This window comes from Monodelphis domestica, chromosome 3 (genome assembly GCF_027887165.1).
Source record: "Monodelphis domestica isolate mMonDom1 chromosome 3, mMonDom1.pri, whole genome shotgun sequence".
Taxonomy (NCBI): domain Eukaryota; kingdom Metazoa; phylum Chordata; class Mammalia; order Didelphimorphia; family Didelphidae; genus Monodelphis; species Monodelphis domestica.
Window position 1 is genome coordinate 488,483,140 of NC_077229.1, and position 20,207 is coordinate 488,503,346.

The 20,207-nt window shown below is 35.1% G+C and overlaps 1 protein-coding gene across 3 annotated transcripts in view; it reads right to left on the minus strand.

The window, feature by feature from the left end:
* Window positions 1-4,448: 4,448 nt before the first annotated feature.
* CERT1 (ceramide transporter 1) overlaps window positions 4,449-20,207 on the minus strand; it is a 178,360-nt gene continuing 162,601 nt past the window's right edge. For all 3 annotated transcript variants that reach the window (XM_007486557.3, XM_007486558.3, XM_007486559.2), the window contains 6 exons: window positions 20,048-20,180; window positions 16,540-16,610; window positions 12,663-12,791; window positions 11,852-11,981; window positions 8,370-8,506; window positions 4,449-7,597 (listed from right to left, as the gene is read on the minus strand). In XM_007486557.3, the coding sequence (XP_007486619.1) occupies window positions 8,379-8,506; window positions 11,852-11,981; window positions 12,663-12,791; window positions 16,540-16,610; window positions 20,048-20,180 (591 nt within the window). In that variant the 3' untranslated portion in view covers window positions 4,449-7,597; window positions 8,370-8,378. The remainder of the gene's footprint in view (window positions 7,598-8,369; window positions 8,507-11,851; window positions 11,982-12,662; window positions 12,792-16,539; window positions 16,611-20,047; window positions 20,181-20,207) is intronic.

Genomic DNA, 20,207 nt, shown 5'->3' on the forward strand with positions numbered 1-20,207 from the left:
ATAGACGAACATTTTATACTGTAAACCAAAAGAAGGTAAAAATGTGTACATGATTTAGACATAATGGGTAGTATCACAAGCAAAGTAGGGGAACATAGGAAAAATTACTGGTTAGATTTATAGACAGATGGGAATTTTCCTGTTCATGACCACATAAGATATAGAGTGGATCATGCAAGTCAAAATTGATAAATTTTTTTACAAGGAAATTAAGTTTTTGCACAAACAAAACTAATTCAGCTAAAATGAGAAGGAAAGCAGGAGGCTGCAGGGGGAAAAAAATGTAATGCAAGTTTCCCTGATAAAAAAGTTTTATTTCTCAAATATATAAAGAATTGAACCAAATTTTTATGACTATAAATCATTCTTCAACTGATAAATGGTTTAAGGAAATGAATAGGCAGTTTTCAATTGAAGCTATCAGTAGTCACATGAAAAAATGCTCAAAATCAACAACTCAGAGGTCCCACCACATGCCTGTCAGACTAAATGACATAAAAGTAAAATGACAAATGCTACAGAGGATGTCAAAAAATAGCTACATTAAACCACTGTTGATGGAATCGTGAACTGATCCAACAATTCTGAAGAACAATTTGGAATACACCCAAAGGGCTATAAAACTGCATGTCTTTTGACCCAACAATATCACCGCTAGGTCTGTTTCCCCAGAGATAAAAGAAAAAGGGAAAAGATCTATTTTTACAAAAATATTTATAGCAGATCTTCTTGTAGTGGCAAAGAATTGGAAATGGAGGGATGCTCATCAAATGGGAAATGATTGAACAAGTTGTGGTAGAATGATTGGAAAAGAATCCTATTGTACACTTAAGAAACTGGGAAGATTTATATAGGCTGATGCAAAGTGAAGTGAACAGAACCAGGATGACAGTGTACCCAGAAATAGCAATATACTGTGGAAGACTTAATTCTGATTCTGATCAATACATGATAGAACAGTTCCAAAGGATTCAGGGGGGGGGGGGATACTATTCACCTCCAGATGGAGAACTGATGAACTCTTAAGTACAGATTTAAGCAAATTTTCCCCCCTTTTTTCTTGCTTCCCACACAGCATGGCTAATGTGGAAGTGTACTTGCATGACTTCATATAAGTATTGCATTTCTTGCTTTCTTAATAGGTGGGAAAAGGAGTGAAGGGAGGGAACTTGAAATGAAAATCAACATTAAAAAAAAAAGATTATCTGGTTATAATAGGAAAGATTGAAAGTATGGATGCAAATTAGACTGTAATTTTCCAGGCAGGTGATTATGCATTTGGAAGCTAAGGAGGAGGGAAGAATCAAAGATGACACTAAGATTTCAGGCATGTGACTGAATAAATTGTAGTGACCCACTGCCAACAATATGGAAGATTAGGAGGAATATGGGGATAAGGAATATTTAGTTTTAGACATGTTGGGCATTACACACTGGTGCCTTTAGATAGAAATATCTAGTAGATGACTGAAAATGTCAAGTCTTGGGGCTAAGGGACAGCTCAAAGCTTGACGTGTAAATTTGGAATATCCACTTGAAGTTCCAAAGAAATTAGGGCCATGGAAGGTATAAAGGGTTTGAAAGTATAGCTAGAGTAGCTTGAGGAAAGATCCATGACCAAATATCAAAATCAAAGGTTAAGGAAAAGGAAGACTATGCTCTGAAGGAGACAGAAAAGAAGCAGAGAATGGAGGCAAGAAGTGACAAAAGTATCCAAAAGGAAGAAATGGCCAGCAATGTCAAAGCATTCCAAAGAAAAGCAGAGGAAGGTGAGAACAGGAAAAAAAAGTTTTATCAGCAGAATTTTCTGAGAGGAACTCTGTAGAGAGGTATGGACAAAACCCAAATCACATCATTTTCTCTTTGAAATTATGTTTATTAATTCCTTTTTCTTTGTTTTAATCTGGATAATTCCTCCTCCGTTTCCCCTCCATCAATTCTTTCCTCTCCTCCCCTTCTAGTCCTAGTTCATTAGTTTTTGTTTTTTAAAAATAAGATTGTGATATTTTACATTTCTTATATCACCCAAGTATCCCACATATGCTTATTATTACCCTTCTCCATTTCCCTCCCAGAGAGCCACCCCCATACAATAAACAGTATTTTTCTGGAGAAGAAACAAGTCATTACAATTGAAAGTCTGAAAACTCATGCAATGTGTTTATTAATAACCCTTTTGGATCTTCCACCTTGTATTTGAGTTCACTAGTTAAAAAAAAATTTTTTTTCTCACCCTTTCCTGAGAAGATTTTATTTCTTCATTATTCATCCTACTACTCTTCATTCTCTGGTTCATGCTCTCTCTCTATTTCTCATGGGATCAAAAACTTCCAATGGTCTAGGATCTCCCTTTTAGGTAGTTTCTGCCACTGCCATGTAGACTGTCCCAAATATTCTTTTTCCATTGTTCCTCATTCCCAGAAAAATTCCTGATTCTCATAGCTGACAGAGAGGACACTGCCCCATGAAGAGTTTCTGCAGTACAATCCTGATCATGTACTCTACCAATGATCTATACACCTGTCCCTCATTACCTTCTTTCTCCATTTGCCTCAATAATCTCTTTCACAAATTTATGCCCTCACTCTCCTCCAAGGGTTAGGTACCCCCAGAGTTCCAATTTCTTCCCTCCAAAGGTAAAGAATGAATTTTTCAAATACCAAGTCCCTCAAACAACAGTACAATATTTCCCTGTCTCCATTGAATTTCTCTCTTCCCCAATATGAACATTCAGAGTGGATCCCCTTCCACCACCAAAAGACAGCCTTGCCACATACTCTTGTTTATTCTTTTGATAATAAGTTCATCTCTTCGTGAGAGACCATAAGGGTAACCACCCTTTCAATGCTAGGCCTTGATTTGACCCAGGCACATCACAAATTCCTTTTTATTTTCTTATCCATTTTTTTAACATCTGACATAAAAAAAGTGATTCACCTGTAGATAGGGTTATTTATTGTCAAGTTCTGTCCATACTGTCCCAAGACCATCTCTCTTCCCTTCTCCTTTCCTGTTTTTAAGAAATAAGTCTCTAATCTTTGTTGTTATTCTGTTTTTGCTGTCCTTAGCTGTTGCATTTGTTCACTGCTTTTATAATTGTTGTCTTGGGTGTTCAAGAAGCAGTTCTATGCCCTCCAATGCTATCCTCCCAAACCCAGAATGCTTTCAAATGTCTCTTTATTTTTCAATGTCATCTTTTTTCATTTACAGTTAAGCTAAGACTTGTAGGGTAGGGCTGCATTCTGAGTTGGACTGCTCTTTGAAACACATCATTCCATTTCCTCCTGCATTGTCTGGCAGTTTTTCCAAACTACATTTAGTACTGAAGCATTTTTTTTTGTAATTTTTAATGAACTCTTCCAAATGCCAACTGTAACTATTATTTCCCCTCAACATTCATACATGTTCATGCTCTGAGTCCATAAGTTAGGAAAAGTACTAACTGAATTTGTAAAAACATGAATCACAGCAAGAATCTGGATGACAAGACAATCCTGTTTGGATATTTTCTAACTGTATAGGAATAATCATTATTGAGGACTGCTAAAGCTCCTTCAAGTTCTAGAATCTTATGATTCAGTGAACTAGACATAAGATGAACATGGGTCAGCATAACAAGAAAGGTTAGCACTATGGTTAAATAGGCTTGTTCTAAGTGTGGGAAATTATGAGATTCTCAGAAAATGTTAAACTAAAGGCAGAAAATGGAAACATTCTAAAAAAATGGCCCTGCTAGAAACTCTAAGTTAAATAAAGGCATATGTTTTCAAACTGGAGTGAAAACACTCAGAGAATTTGCCATCAGAGGTGTCAAACATGTAGGCCACAATGTTTGTGACTAAATTTGTAAATATTTGACAAAATAAAATCAAATACGATAAAAACAGATAAATATTATATTTAAAAACTAAGTCCACATGCAAGCCTTGGTGATTCTTCTGTAATGATTAATGGCCCCTATTTCTATTTGAGTTTGACATTTCTGGTGCCCTCAGAGCTAAATTTATGATTAAAAGGGATCCAAAAACTTATAGATGTTTAAGAGTAACCAGCCACACTCAAAGAAAGTCAACATTTCTTTCTGTGGTCAATCAGTCTTAAAAAACCTTACAAGAGAAATATATAGTTTATATATAAACTATAGTTTATAAAAAACTCATTTTTACAATGCAATAGTGGCACAAAGTTCTGATTTATATATAAACCACAAAACTGATCATTTTCCCAGCATATGACCTTTAAAATGATAATTCTTAAGGGAGATTTCACTAACTCCTGGAGCACTTGTCCTTTTGAATATGCCTGATAAGAAAAGTTCTCTCATTTATTTGCCCAACAAACACAGTGTGCTCCAGAGAAAAAGAATGGCTGCAACTGATTCCTGGTTTCTTAAATCCATCTTGAGAGAACAATGGCTCAATAAAAAGAAAAACAGGCAAGAAAACACATTTGTCCATAATATTTTAATACTTTTTCCACTTTTAAATACTGGTTTTAATTTTTGATTGTAACATGGAAGATCCAATTTTTCTTTTAACATCAGGATCATAAAGCTATCATAGAACAGTTACACTCTACACACTCTCAAGGTACTTGAAAATGATTTATGTTTTTGAGTCTGCAGATGAACAATGATAATAATCCTATTATATCTTGATCTGTACAACTGTGACAAAATATTGGTGAATGATTTTTAACTGGATAAACTGATTACCTAAAAGAGAACCTACACAACTTCACAGGAGAACCAGCTCAGCTCAAAGGAATTAAGTTTGACAAAATGATTAAAACATTCTGGAAATAATGAAATTTTCCTCAAAAGCAACTGACACTGATGTAAGGTACACAAATTAGTTGATGGGTACTGACAAAACAGCAAAAAACACTTCCTTTTTATTACTTTCACACACATGTATGCACGCACACACACACACACAGAGCTCTTCAGTCTGGCTGTCCCTCTATCAAGCCTGGACAAAGTCCTGCATAGTCACCTCTGATCTTGAAATTCAGAGTCCCAAATCTCAGGTGAAACATGGCATCCTCCTGTTCTGTACATTAGCTGTGCTGCATAGGGACAAATCTCCTGATTCACCAATATTTTGCACTTTAGAGTCTTGCAGTATCTCTATCACAGCAGTAAGGGGCATCAGAAGAAATATGGGACAGAGGGGGAGAGTAGGATACAAATTTAAAAGTTAATTCTTAGGTAAGAGAAGTAAAAATGATCTCAGCAAGAGAGCATTATTGATACTCAATATGTGGGAATTAGCCTCATGAAAATAGTTCTACAGATCCTGAATATTTACTAAAAGGTCAGTACCTCTTTTGAATTTTGAACTCATTCCATATTCTCTAAGTCTTCTCTAACTCTGATTGGACAGGGTTAAACACTGTGAAGTACTAGTGAAGTACTAGTGCATTCATTGAAAAGTTCTTTATTTTTTTTTAACAAATAGCATCTTTAGTGTAATCATTTTATTTACAGAATAAATTGCAAAAGTACATCACATTTAGTGCAAATGGAACTGATGATATTAAGATTTATATACTGCTTTTGTAAACTTTCCATATCTTTGTAAAATAAAGCTATCCAATTAAATGACTAAACAGTTATTTGACTGCATTCATGATAGTTATCAGAAATGGAATATTTATAACTGGGCATAAAGAATTTTTTCCAAGTTCCCCTCAGTAACTATGGTGAATGAAACTTTTTTCCTCCCTCCCCCCAACCAGATTGTAAAATAATATAGATATTTGAGGTATAAATTTTTCTCTCTGTAACATCACTATATAAAATGTTCACTGGTGATGTAAACAGATATCATCATTTTTGTCTCATTTGCCTTACTAGTATTACCACCATATAGGCACTTCTCCACATATTCAAATCGTGAATAGCATTTTTCTGTAATAAGGCATATTCCATGCAAATCGTTTTGAGAAAGGCAAATTAAAAAATAGAAAAATTCTTATGGAGCATGAGATCTGCGTGCATGTAATGTAAGCACGTATTTATATAAGCATTTTCTTTCTTTGTACAGAATAATAAATACTATTATATCTGATGCAAGTAATTCACTTCCAGGACTGCGAAGATTTTTGTGATCAGCCTCATCCCGTCATTAAATCAGCTTGCATTTAACATCGAGAATCCATTATCATGTATGAAGTATATACAGGACATGTTTCACACTATATGACTTTACAAAAAAGTATCAGATTTCTATTTCTACTGAGATGCATAAGTCAGCAAAACACCCAAGAAACACCTCCTCTGTGTTCTCTCTCATAGACATAATCAACTAGGAAGATTCTGAAGTCAGCAGTCATTTCTACTTCTTGTAAGTACCATTTTCTGGCTCAACTCCAAGCTTCAAAGTTGTTTACTGTCATCTAAAAAGTTATTTTACATTTACATTTTCACAGCAACTACAGGGAATTTTGCGATTAAAAACGAGCAGAATCCTTTACTGTTCAGTGAAGATTCTGACCAAGAGGCAATGATAATGTTACTCACATTTTCTATGCAAACTTCACAACACAGTTTTATGACCAGAATCAGAAGGACCAGTAAACACACCTGTTTTTAGTACTGGGAATGTTCAAATGTCAAACTTGTAGTCTGATCTACTTTAGATTATTACAGTGCATCCCTTTGCAATTTCAGGAAAACATGAGCTCAATAACTTTAATCATCTTGCCAGAAAACAGTCCTATCTATACCCACTGAGGGCAGACAGATACGTACTGTTGCTATTTTTAGGCAGGCAATCTCTTGTGGCTCATAACAGAACCACTCTAGAAATGGCCAGATTGCATTCATAAAAACAAACCAAAAAAACTGGAGCACATAGTACACAACTGAAAAATACAATAGAAATATAAAGATACTTGAGAAAAAATAAAGCTTTTCACACTTCCTCCATCAGAACCAAAGTTCATCATGAGAGTAAGACAATAGAAAAGGCAAAGTCATTGGTTATTGACAACCCTCCGTTATTGAGATATTTTACATGACAAGATGATTCATTATAGAAATCAGCAGCAATGGACTCTATGATTATACAAAGCAAAATCAGAAAAACCTGGCCAACTCAAAAGTTGACTGCAGGCCTAAAAAAAGAACCCTATCTTAATATGTCTGGTGCACAGAAAGCACATATGTGTCCTTCCCTTATGTGTCTGCATTATGTGCTTTAAAATTTGCACACAAAAACCCAACACATGTGTGAGGCTCTTAAGCAGGGCCATAGTAAAATTAAAAGCTTTGCAAAAATGTCCCCAAATTAAAGCATTAATCCCCAGTTTGTGATTCAAAGTTTCCCCCTCCCCTAAAGCAAGCAAATAAAACTCTAGCCACATACATGTACTGTTACATGTACTTGTAGTTACACACTAAGCAAGGAGAGCTAGCAGGAGACAGCTAGTGTCAGATGTTCAGCATCACTGTATTGCAGGATTTCTTCATTTCAGTGTACAAAGCCAAGGTCGTGGGCCACAGAAAGGGCTGTAGATCCTACGTTCCAGCTTAGAGCATTCATTTTGGTTAATTCCTCCAACATGGAATGTTCACACAGCCTTGCTTTAGTCACTGCAAAATGTACAAGAAGTTTAAATGTTGAGCAACAATATTAATAGGAAGTCTTCAGAAGACCACTTGAAACTGCTGAGATCCCAGAGTTATAAATGCAGAGCAGGCAGGGACCTTAGAGGAAATGTAAGCATCTTACAGATGAGGAAAGTGAAGCCCAGATGGGAGGAAAATACTTAAGAGGCTCATGGGACAAAGTAGAAAAGAAAAAGAAGAAGCTCTTTGGGTCAGAAATAGAGATGGGTTTTTGAATTATTTGACAGATAATAAGCAGAAGCACTACCAACAAGAAATATTTCAATAAGGCTGAACAAAAATCATTCCAAAGGACAGCACTTTTCAAAATTTTCCAAAATTGATGCTTGGAGGGTACAAAACCTTATTAAAGGTTGGACAATACAGAGAATTTGAGACATCAAAAATATCTTAACACTTATATCAGTATCTGACATAAGCTACATTTTCTTAAAAAACAAACAAAAAACAACAACAAAACACACACACACATACACACAATATCTACTGTATAAAACAAATAAGCAGACCCAAATACTAATCACTGCTATCATAAAAAATTTAGCTCAAGTGAAGTGATCAACTCAATTCCATAAATTTTCTTACACTTAAAAAGGCTAGGAATGGTAAGATTTCTTGCCTCATTTATTTCAAAGACAAATGACTTGTTTTGAAAATAATTTTGGTATTAATAGTTGAATTTATTTTTTAATATTTATAAAGAGAAACCACTAAATACAGACAGAAATATGAATACCTGTTAACACTAGAACAAAATGGGTTTCCCTGTGGTTTTTTCTTGGACATAGGCTGTGAAACGTTTTAGAAACTTGGGATACTCTCGTTTTGCCACTGCTCTTAACACTGATGCTGGTGCCCATCCTCCAGGGTTCACTAAATCAGACAAAGAAAGAAAAAAACACAATTGAGAATATTCTTCAATGTATGAGCTGACATCAACACTCATATATTCAAGCTTTCAAAATTATGTTGAGATTCTTCTTTCAATCCAGCCAAGACTTCCTATGACTAGATTCATTCATTCTTTTCCTAAGAGCTCAAAATTATAAGATTAATATCATAGTCACATATTAACATTTTAAGTACCAGCAAATTATGGGCTCTATGCCTTATAAATACAGAATAATAATTATCTGGTAGTCATTTAGGCTGCAACCTCAACAGGACAAAACATGCTTTAGGGTATCTAAAATATGATTTAGTCTACAAAAGTATCATTTATGCCCATAACTTGTAAGGAATTACAATAACTTGTGGCAACAGTATTGGACAAAGAATCAAGGGAGTTGGGTTTTAATCCCAGTTCTGCTACTACTACCTTGCTGAATGACCTTGGTCAATTTGCTTACCTTCTCTGGACCTGGCTGTGGTCTTCTATAAAATGAGGAAGTTGAATGAGATGATCTGGGATCCTATTCAGTCTTGGAATTCTATGATTCTATGAACTCACTTACTGTGTAAAGCAAACTAAAAGTTACTTGCCTTCCCCTGGCTTTAAGAACTCTGAACAAATAAATGAACTGTGTAAAAGATGTGCATACACTAAATATTCAGAGAGAGCAAGAGTTATCACCATGGTAAGCTCTCTGAAGACACTAAAAACAGCATATTTCTTCCTCTTACAATTTAACTTACTTCCCTCAGAACAAATCTCACTCTTATTTTCATAGTCAGAAACATGTTAGCACAGAGAAGTAAATCCTCTAGTCATAATGTGACTAGATAACTAGAGAAAAAAGTAGCCTACATGTGATTGGTTCCTGGACTTGAATTTAAGCTAAATGATATTTGCTAATTTACAATAATTTTACCAGCTGAATAGTATCATAAATATATGTCTCTATAAAGTTATATTATATACTAATAATGACTTAAGTAGTTTACTGCCCTCTAGTATGGGTCTTAAAATTAGATTAAGAGAAGCAGTTGCCAAATATCCAAACAAAATATTATCATCCAAGAATGGTTATTTCAATTTCCTGTTACCCAAATATAATACCTCTACTGACATTCTTCTTCCTTTCAATATGGGCAAAAAGCTGGCTTTAATCTTCAAACCTGCTAAAATGTTGGCAACTATATTTTTAGAAGTTGTATGTATATGAAATTTGGGTGTGTGCCTATTCACAGGAAAACTTGTTTTCACAGGAAAAGCTTTAATGGTTAATTTTATATATGTGTAATTAAGTGAATATCTGCTCTGAAAATGTTTCATAGTAATATTTAAGTGCATGGCACTGCTGTGATGATGAAGAGAATAATAATAACAACAACAAGCATTTGTATATTGATTTATAAAACACTTTTATATATATAAATAGTATCTTATTTTATTTTCACAACACTCTAGGGAAGTAGGTATTATTATCCTTATTTTACAGGTGAGGAAACAAGAGACAGACAGAGGTTAAATGATTTGCCCAGGGTCATGCTGCTAGTAAATGCCTGAGGCTGGATCTGTATTAAAGGTTTTCCTGACCCAAGGCCCAATGTTCTCTCCATTACTTCACCAAGGGCATAAAGAATATAGGTTTGAGGGTAGAAAGGATCCTTGATGCAATCAAGTCCAACTCCTGTATTTTTTACTCTCTGGTTTATCACAAAAGATGGTATTTTTTACTCTTGAGGAAACTGAAACTCAGAGGAAAAAAATTTAATTTCCCATGACTCCAGTATTAAGTAGTAAAATCTCAGGGTGAGTTTCAGTCCTATCCAATGAACTTTCCATTTTAGATGTAGACCTTAAAGAGCAGGTTGGAGCCAGACTCTGGCACACTTGAAATCCAGGTTATGAAGTTATAGTTTTTCCATGGGAAATAGAGAACAACAGTTCGTATAGGACTGACATGATGAAAACCCTGTTTAATTTAGCAGGGTTGCATTGGAAGAAGTGAATGGAGAAACCCAGGAGGTAAAAGACTACTACAGTCATGTTAGAATTGAATGGTCAGAGACAAAAACATAAATGGACAAGGAAAGCACTGATGATACAATTCAAAAGGAAACAGCGACAGGACCTGGAAACTAATTAATTGCTTCGGTATGGGGTAAAGAAGAAGAGGATTCAAAAGATGACTCCTTGGTTATGGGGAAAATGGTGGCACTAATAAAAGAAACAGGGAAATCAAGAGATAAGTTCTACCAGGTTTGAGGTGATGACAAATACCACAGTAAACAAAATCAGTTGTTCACTAGACTATAGACAATAGACAAATGGTGGAGGAGAGAGGAATTTAGAATGTGGGAATTGTAATAGGAAGAGAAAGATTGCAAAAGAGCTTTGAAATGTGAACTTCCAAGTGATTGACAGGCAGGGACTTGTGATGGAGAGTCACATGGGAGCCAGGGTCAAGATCTGGGTGAAGATTCTAAGGCTCCAACTGAAGAAAAACTCTCTCTCCTGAAGAAGGTTTACCAGGTTTCTGGTCTTTTGGAGATGCCAGCTTGAGTGAGAGGGATCCTGCTTGGACTGGCTGCTGGCAGCTGGACAGAGGACTAAAAGACCCATTTCTCTACTGGACCTGCTTTGGACAGTTTCTTCTGAAGATCTTGGCTCATAGATTGGACTCCATTTGTGAGATTTGTGTTGGGGAATAGGTTAAAAAAAAAAAAGCGAAGCTAACTATATTTGTAGGTAGAGATAGGGTTAGTGGAGTGGAAGGGTCTCAAAGTACTAAAGAGGAAGGATAACTAAAGAAGAAATGGAATGAAGAATGCAAGTGTTTATACTTGGTTTAAAAAAAAAGATCTCTTTTTTTTCTTGAGGCAGGAAGAATGAAAAAACATTTATAATGAGGCAAGTTCACATCAAAAGCACTACCTGAAAGAAATTAACATTATCTGATAGGAAGAAAGGGCTATGGGAAGTTGAATGAACTGATGACATGCTAAGTAGAAATGGGATTTATTAACTCTTGCATTATGGCAGGAAACTTGAGCTGAAGTAAATAGATTGTTCATCAAGCTGTTCATCAAGATTGTTCATCAAACAACTGAAATGAGAATAACATGAAGAAAGCTAACAGACATCTAATAATGAAAAACAAAAGGCCTGACAATAAGGTTAGATAAAATAATTGTTCATTTCCTTCCCTGTTCTTTGCATTCTAAAATGTACTGTAGTCACTTATTAACATCTTTAACACATTTTTCTTTTTCATCCTCTAGTTAAAAAACGTATTGTTCAAGCTGTAAAGATAATGCTAAAAATTCACATACCATTAGCTACATATGTGATCTTGCATAGAATATTGTCCCTGCTTATTTCATGGTTTCCCTCTGGTGGGCTTACCAAAGTCTGACATATCAAAGCAATATTTATTTTGGCACGGACACATCGATTGTTTACCTGCAAAAATCCCAAACCAAAAGTTTTAGTCAAAAAACAAAACAAAACACTAGTTAATAATTACCCTAACATGTCAATGAAAGTCAATTTTTCTTCTCATTTTCTTTTAAAATCATTTAAATAGATCTAAGGAAGCAGTTATGTAAACATGAGTGTAAACACTATTTCTAGCAATGCATGCAAACTAGATAGAAGTTTGTTCTGGAAGAGTCATCCTGGAAGAAAGCAGGGTGGCTTAAGAACTGCTGGTGGGATTGTAGTTACCAGGTAGCTCATTAATAATTACCCCCAAAAGACATGGCTAACCATGCTTTTCTGATAACTTTAAAGCTATAAATGTGACCCAAGTTTAACAAATGATCTATGTCATTAGTTTAGAAACTAAAGTTTTTTGAATAATAATATTTCCAATAGTAAGGAAATATACTCCAATTAGAAGATAAAGGTTACATATTCATACTATTGCTAGAGGTATCCTTTGATAAATCATACTCAGCTAAAGAAATTTGTAACCATATATGAATGAAACAACTTTACTTGTAGGGTTGTTTGTTTAATGCAACATCAAAGAAAAAAAAGAATCAAGCTAATAATACCCGGCAAGTATATAATTATTCCCTTTATTTTCATTTTCTTTCCAAATTATGTCATTTTTCATGATAGAAACGCTTAGGTACTCACAGGTGCACTGTCATGATCCACCGAAAAATTACACACAATCCAAGTTTCAGGGTCATTTTCAGTCAATGCTGCTATCTTCCGAATGGCAGAGAGGTATAATACATCACGCTGAGAAGCAGGCCACACCCTCTGGTATAAGAAGTCAGAACTTAACTGAAAATTTAGAATTCTTTCTATCTAAATAAATCTAATAATCACATATAACTATGAAAACCAAACTAATATGCATTTTGGCTACTGATACATTGTGAAGAAGCAGACTATAGAAGCTTATAAAATAAAAGCTGAGACTTCTCTCTAAAAAGGGTTAAAAATGAGACTGAATTTATGGTTTTACAAAGCTATAAAAACTGAATAGTTAAAAAAGAACAGGAGTAAAGGATATAAAGAAATTTAAGAGAGGAAGAAAAGATGGGCTGGTCATGAGTAAAAGATGACTAGAGGACAGCTCCACTGGTACCCTTGTAACATTGAGAATAAAAAAGGAAGATCTCAAGAATGATGGCAAATTCTTGGGAAGAACACAAACAAGAATTACACTGGCAGGCCAAGCAGGAACAGGTTGTGGTCTGCATCAGAGGATGCAAAACTCCTGAATTAATGAAATGACAGATCCATGATGATGATTCTAGGTAGGACACTAATGCTTCCAAAGAAAAGAGGTAATAAATTTAGTAAATAAAGTGCTAGGCTTGGAGTCAGAAACATCTGGATTTCAATCCACATTTAACATTTAATAGCTATTTGACCACAGGGGCAAGTTACTTAGCCTTTCTAAGTCTCACTTTCCTTCCCTGTAAAACTGGGATAACACCAAGTGCTCTTAGTGTTATCTAAAGGTCAGTTATTATTAGTTTAAAGCCTCAACTTAAGAGCAAGAACTAAAACCAGGGATAATGGGTTTTAAGAGGACAGAATAACTTTTCACAACAAAGTTAAATATCTATAAGAGAACTTCTCTATTTCTGGCAAAAGAAGTTGGCACTAACCAACTTCATGAGGTGGCTGATGAATGTACTTTAATACAAAGTGCCTTACAAATGTTCACTATAAAACCTCTTTATACCTTTTTACCACTCTATACTTTTCATTTCACATTCATAAGTATAATATGTATATACCATGCTTTAAAAATTATTAACTTTTTCATCTTTTTTTTTAAAGCCTCTTTCAAAAAGAACAAAGAAATACCTGGGTTAGTGCACTGTCCATATTTATTTATAACTCAGGTCCTGCTGGTAAATTTTCTTGCTTTAATTAACTCTCAAATGAATAAAATTTATGAATTGCTAAAAATTTTTTTAGACATTTTGAGATATTTAATTTCCTTTCATAGTGCTAGGAAGCATTATAGTACATGACTAAGAAGTTCATGTATCCTCTTCTATGGTGTGCTATAGAACTCCAATTCTATTATTAAACTTCCTTCATTTTAGACCTTGTTGTCATGATCTTTCAATCTCTGGGCACTCATGGAAGACCTGGCTTCCCCTGACATGACAACCATACCTTTTGCTTATATCTTCTTGGCAAATACTTTCTTCTCTTTCTTCTCAACAAAATAACTCCTTGTTCTCCATTGCCACTTCTAGACCCTCCTTTGAAGTTTGTTCTATGCAGTTTTATGCCCCAATCCAAATTCTAACGGTAGCTATCTAAACCCACCCCTCTTTTTTTTTTTTTTGCAAAAAAAAAGTCTTATTTTATTTGGGGGATCAGCTTACAAGGAAACGACTATGTCAGACAAAGGAACTTCTCATAACAGTTAGCCATCATATTGGTTAAAAATGAACAGTGCAGCATTTGACTATGGGAAAGGCACAATTTCTTGAAAAAGAGAATTTAAAACAAAGTATTTCAAAACTAGATTAAGGGATAATTAAGAGTCTTCCTATAACCTTAATCCCCATTACAAATTTATGTTATCCAATTTAAACTGGCCGCACAATAGAGAAAGGATATCTTTTTTCTCTTCTCTAATTGATCCTTTATCTCATCTGCACAGAAAATGTTTGGAGCCTTTTCTTCTCTTTTGAAAAGTGCCTCCCTGTCAAACTCTGAGTTTAGAATCTCACTTCATGCAATACTTAGAGAGTGAGAGGGCAATTTTTTTGAGCTACCACTTCTCATCTTCTTTTTATTCCCTACCCCCCACCCCCCTTTAAACCCGTACCTTTTGTCTTAGAATTGATACCAAGTATTGGTCCCAAGGCAGAAGAGCATTAAAAGCCAGGAATGGGGTGGGGGGGGGGGGCTGGCACTCTCCACTGAGCTACCAGTTGTCCCAAAGCCCTAACCTCTTGATATCAATCCCCATTAGCTCCTCTTTTATTCTAGTCTCTGATAAAAGTTTTCCTTTTTCTTAAGCCAATCTTTGTGTGCCATTTAACTCATAACCTCCCAGATGACTGCCCTCACTGTATAATCCTTATCCTTCTCTCAAATCTTCTTCCCTACCTTTTCCCTACCTATTTGGTTCTTTCTTTGTTGCTTATAATCATTCCCGAGTCTCCTTCATCCTTAAAAAACTTTCACTAGATTTTATCATCCCCACTATTTCCTGAAAATAGTATCTCTATTTGTTGTCTCCACTTTCCCTCTCCTCTAACACTCACTTCCTCAAACCCCTGTCATCTCAAGTCTGCCCATACCTCTCAAAGGAGACTAATTCTTCCAAAGTGAATTGTTGAACCTGATGGTCTTTTCTCAATCTGCATCCCTTCTAGTCCCCCCTGAAGCATGATTCTGTTCCCCACACTGTCTCCTCTTGGTTTTCTTTCTGGTTTTTCATGGCTCTGCTTTCTTTTAATTCTCTTCCCACACATCTGACTTACTGATCCTTCTCAATCTTCTTTGTTGGATCATCATCTATATTGTACTCTCTGTGTATGTACCCCAAGGTGCTGTTCTGGGCCTTCTATCTACTTTTTCATTTGATAACCTCATTATTCTATGAGTTTAATTACAATCTCTATGTAGATGACTCCTACATCTGTCTATCTAGTTCTAGGTTCTTTTCTGATCTCTGATTCTATATAATCAAGTTACTTACAGGACATTTTTGAATTGAATATCTGTAAGACATTTCAAGCTCAACTTCTCTAAAACAGAACTTGTCTTTCTCCCTCAATCCACTCCAGTTTCCTTATTTCTACTGAGGTTACCAACATCTGCCTAGTCACCTATATCTGTAACCTCAGTGTTTTATTTTTTTTTACTCATTTTTTCCTCACCCAATTTATTTAATCAGCTATGAAATCTTGTTTTTATTTCTTAAATCTCCACATTATCTCTTGCATATGTCTTCTTTCAACTCACACAGCCACCACCATCATGCTTCATCTTTTCACTTGGATGACAACCTCCTATTGGGCCTCCCTGCCTCTAATATCTCTCCACTCTCATCTATTCTCTTTGGGGCTACTACAGTGATTTTCCAAAGAAGAAATCTTAGCAGCATGTGAATTTTCTACTCAATCAAATGGAGGGGATCTTTGCTCCCTCTAGGACCAAGCATAAACTCCTTTGGCATTAAAGTGCTTCAGTATTTGGCTTCATACTACCTTTCCAATCTTATAACACATTATTCCCCTCACTGCATACTACCATCTAGACAAACTAGTTTTTTCCCCCTTTTTCTCTTGCATAACCAGTTACTTCCTGTCTCTGTGTTTTAATTTGTATTGGCTATCCCTCATGCCTGAAGGACATGACATCTTGATGGCAGGGATCTTTATATTTATCTTTGTTATCTCTAGGGTCTAATGATGTTTGGCACATAGCAGGCTTTAAATAAATGCTTTCTGATAACATGAATTCTCTGGAGCAAGATTTGGCATTAGAATGTTAAAAGTGTACAGATAAAAAAAGGTAGTACCTTGTGAGTCTGGTAAACGATAACTGCATTATCGGCTAACTTTTCCACGACATGGAAATTTTCAATAGTTGCTGAAATGAAGGAAATAAGATTAATAATAATGATTTTTTTTTTACTTTTAGTATCACATAACTATTTCACATATGTATAAGAATGTATGTGAGTTAGTGTGTATGCCTGATATTATTCTCAAATAAATTATCTTCCTCTTCCTCTCAGACCTTAAAAGTATTCTAAAAGTCAGAGACCCATTAGTGGCACTATTAGAAAAACTGAATCCACAATGAACCTTCTTTTTCCAAGACATTATATACTTTAAGAATGCATTTATGTTCAAGATTTGTTTTGTAGCAGAATCCAAGAACTTGCAACTAATGTCTTAATTTGGACATGAATGAATAAAGCTCCATAAGACTAAGTGTATTATTTTGAATTGTCTTAGTATATAAATAGGAGAACCTTAATAAGATTAGACAAAACAGTGCAATAAGTTCTTATTTTGGTGAAAAAAATGCAATTATTTTATCTTTTTGTATTAAGAGTAGGTTTCATGAGCATACCAATGAATCCAAAATTAGGAGGCTAAATTTATTGGTTAATTAACAATAAATGTCAACATGTATATATTACTAAATATAGTAAAATGCAGCAGTCTTTATATCAAACACAAATAGAAAGCATTTAATAGTCTCTGTACTAAGGCTATAATAAATCATGGTTGCTGGTATTAATTATTAGATAATCTCATTTTTCTAGTACTCCTAAATCTCTATTTCCTTTCAACAAGTATTTATTTGATATTATATATCCCTGAGGAAAAAGGGACCTGAATTTGAGACTCAGCTCTGACTATGATTCTGAGCATGATGTTTAATCTCTCAGTGCCTTAAGAAACACTTTAAAACTATGACATAGCAGTCGCCCACATCTGCATTGGAAGAAGGAGCTGGAAACCATACACCTGATTTTTGAAAAGTGCCCAAGGGTCCATGCTAGGTGCTAGGTATAAAAAGGAGAGAGAGAGAGAACAAAGCCAACGTCTCTGTCAACTGGCATACAATCTTAAAAGGAGCTAAGACACATAAATAATTCAAACAAATTAGAGATAAAGGGTTTTCTACAAGGAAGGATCAAGAAAGACTTCATGTGAAGAGGTGGCTTCTGAGCTTAGTCTCTTTTAAAGAGAATGATTCCAACAGGCTAGAATAAAAGGGGTATTACTGAGTATGAGGCCCTTCTGCATGAAAGCAAGAGAGGAAAGAATGAAATCAGGGAATAGTCCAATGTAGCTGAAATACAGAATGTGAAAAGGAAAAACAAACTAGAAATGTATGCTGAGGTCAGTATTTACAGGGCTTTAAATGCTCAGTTATCCTATAGGAAACCAGAAGCCACTAAAAGTTCTTGACATGGTTAAAGTTATAAAAATACATATCATTGTGAAGGATACAAAATAGGAGATACTAAAGGCAGAGATACCATTTGGGGACTATTACAGTGCCTTAAGAACACTAGTGGAAGTTTGAATAGATAGGAGATGAGGGACACAGACATGAGATTACAGAGGCAAAAGTGAGAGAACTTGTTAGCCCAATGGATATGACTGATTAGTGTTAATAATAGGAATAGAGTAAAGTAGGGCCAATATCAAGGATAGAGAAAGTTTAGTTTTGGACATGGTTTCATATGCCAGAAGAATATTCAGATAGAGATGTCCCTGTACATGTAGCCAGAAATGCAAAACTGGAGGTCAAAGAGATCTTGACTAAATATATAAAATTTGGAAGTCATTTACAAAATGATGATAACTAAAACTATGAGTGTAGATGAGAAAATGCAGAAAATAAAAGGACTGAGGACAGAGCTCTTGGTGGGGGGGGGGGGGGAATCTACTCTTATCAGAATATTAATATGAGATGAACCAATAAAAGACTAAAGGATGGTCTTCTGATTATTCCTGACTAGTTAGGAGAAAAAGAAGAGAAGGTATCATGGAAGCCAAATGATAAAGTAGCCTCAAGAAGAAAGGGATAGTCAAAGCAAAGAAGGATGATATCTGGTAATTAGGAGGCCATCAGGTATCCTTTACATCTGAGACCTTTATATCTGTTTAACAAATGCTTGCAGATTGATACTGGAGAAAATAGTGAAGTGGTAGAGGAGGAAGTCAGAAAGCAAGACTCTGAAGAGTAACTGAATAATGAAGAAACAGAGGCAGTAAGTATTAATCTCCCTAAAAATTTATGACTGAATGGCATGAGACACATGAAATATATGGTGTCATAGAAAGAATGCTATATTTTGAGTAAAAAAAGTTGGGTTTAAATCATTTAACATCTCTGGACAATGTCTTCATTTGCAAAATGAGATTGTACTAAATGACCACTAAAATCCTTCCCTCCTCTGAACAGATAATCCTGTGAAAACAGTTTAAAGGGCTATAGGATAAAGGTTAATAATAAGGTTTTTTGTTTTGTTTTGTTTTTTAAGGACAAGGGAGACAGATACATATTCAGAAGGTAAAGAATCCATTGAGAGGCAGATGTTGAAGATGGGTAGATGGAATGATTAATGAAGCCCAGTCCTGGAGGAACTGGGAATGTGGAGGGATAGGATGAGGACTACAGACAACCTTGATGAACCTAGAGGCCACCTAACATCTAATAATGGTACTGAGCAACAGAGGATGGAGAAAGACAAACTTTGAAGTGTGGAAGAAGAAAGAAAAGGACTGAAAGGTCACAACAGATTACTTCAATCCTGACAACAACAAGGCAGGAAGGTCACCTGCCGAAAAAAGATTAGGTGCAGAGTTGAGGGCTTCTAGAGATGTGGAACAGAAAAAAAACCAAAAGTCTGATATGGGTTCAAAAGGACATGAATACATAGTAGAAAAGGAATATTAGCAATTGTAATTCAAATAGTTTCTTGACTTCATGACACTGATACTCCTTAGGATACTAATGCTTCTGATGAAATTGGACAACCAGGAACATAAAGGCTTAGGACAAGCAGGTTTTTGAAGAAGCCAAATAATGTCTTATAGAAACATTTGTCTAGATTGAACACTTGCTGAAACATTTTTTATGAACTCATGCATACATGCATAATAAAGCTCATTAGAGTTTCTACTAGGTTGACAGAATGATCTGATGGAAGGAAGGGCTGAAAGATCAAGAGACTTGAGTTCTATTTTCAGCTCAGCTATTTACCAGCTATATGATCTTATTCAAATCAATTCTCCAACCTACTTCCTTATCTGTAAAAATGAAGATTCTGCCACCTGTCCTGACTATTTCATGTCACTGAAGAGCAAATGTCAGTTTTCATGAAATATTCTGAAAACTCTAAGTGATTTGCAAATAAAGGCAGTACTTAAAAAAATTTAATTCATCATCCATAGAACTTTCTAGACATTATCTTTCCAAATTATATTTCAGAGAAAAAGCCAAGATTATGAAATAATTTTTTAAAAGTTAGACAAATTAGATTAATAGTGATATCTTACTTTCCCAGTCATTGCGAACATCAACATTCCAGAAGTAACTGCAGACCTCATGCCCTGTCACTCCTTTAACTGCATGAGTAGCTTTCAAAGGATCCAGAACAATTCCATTTTCTTCTACCTCTCTTCTATAAACCTATAGAGAATACATAAGAAATTTACC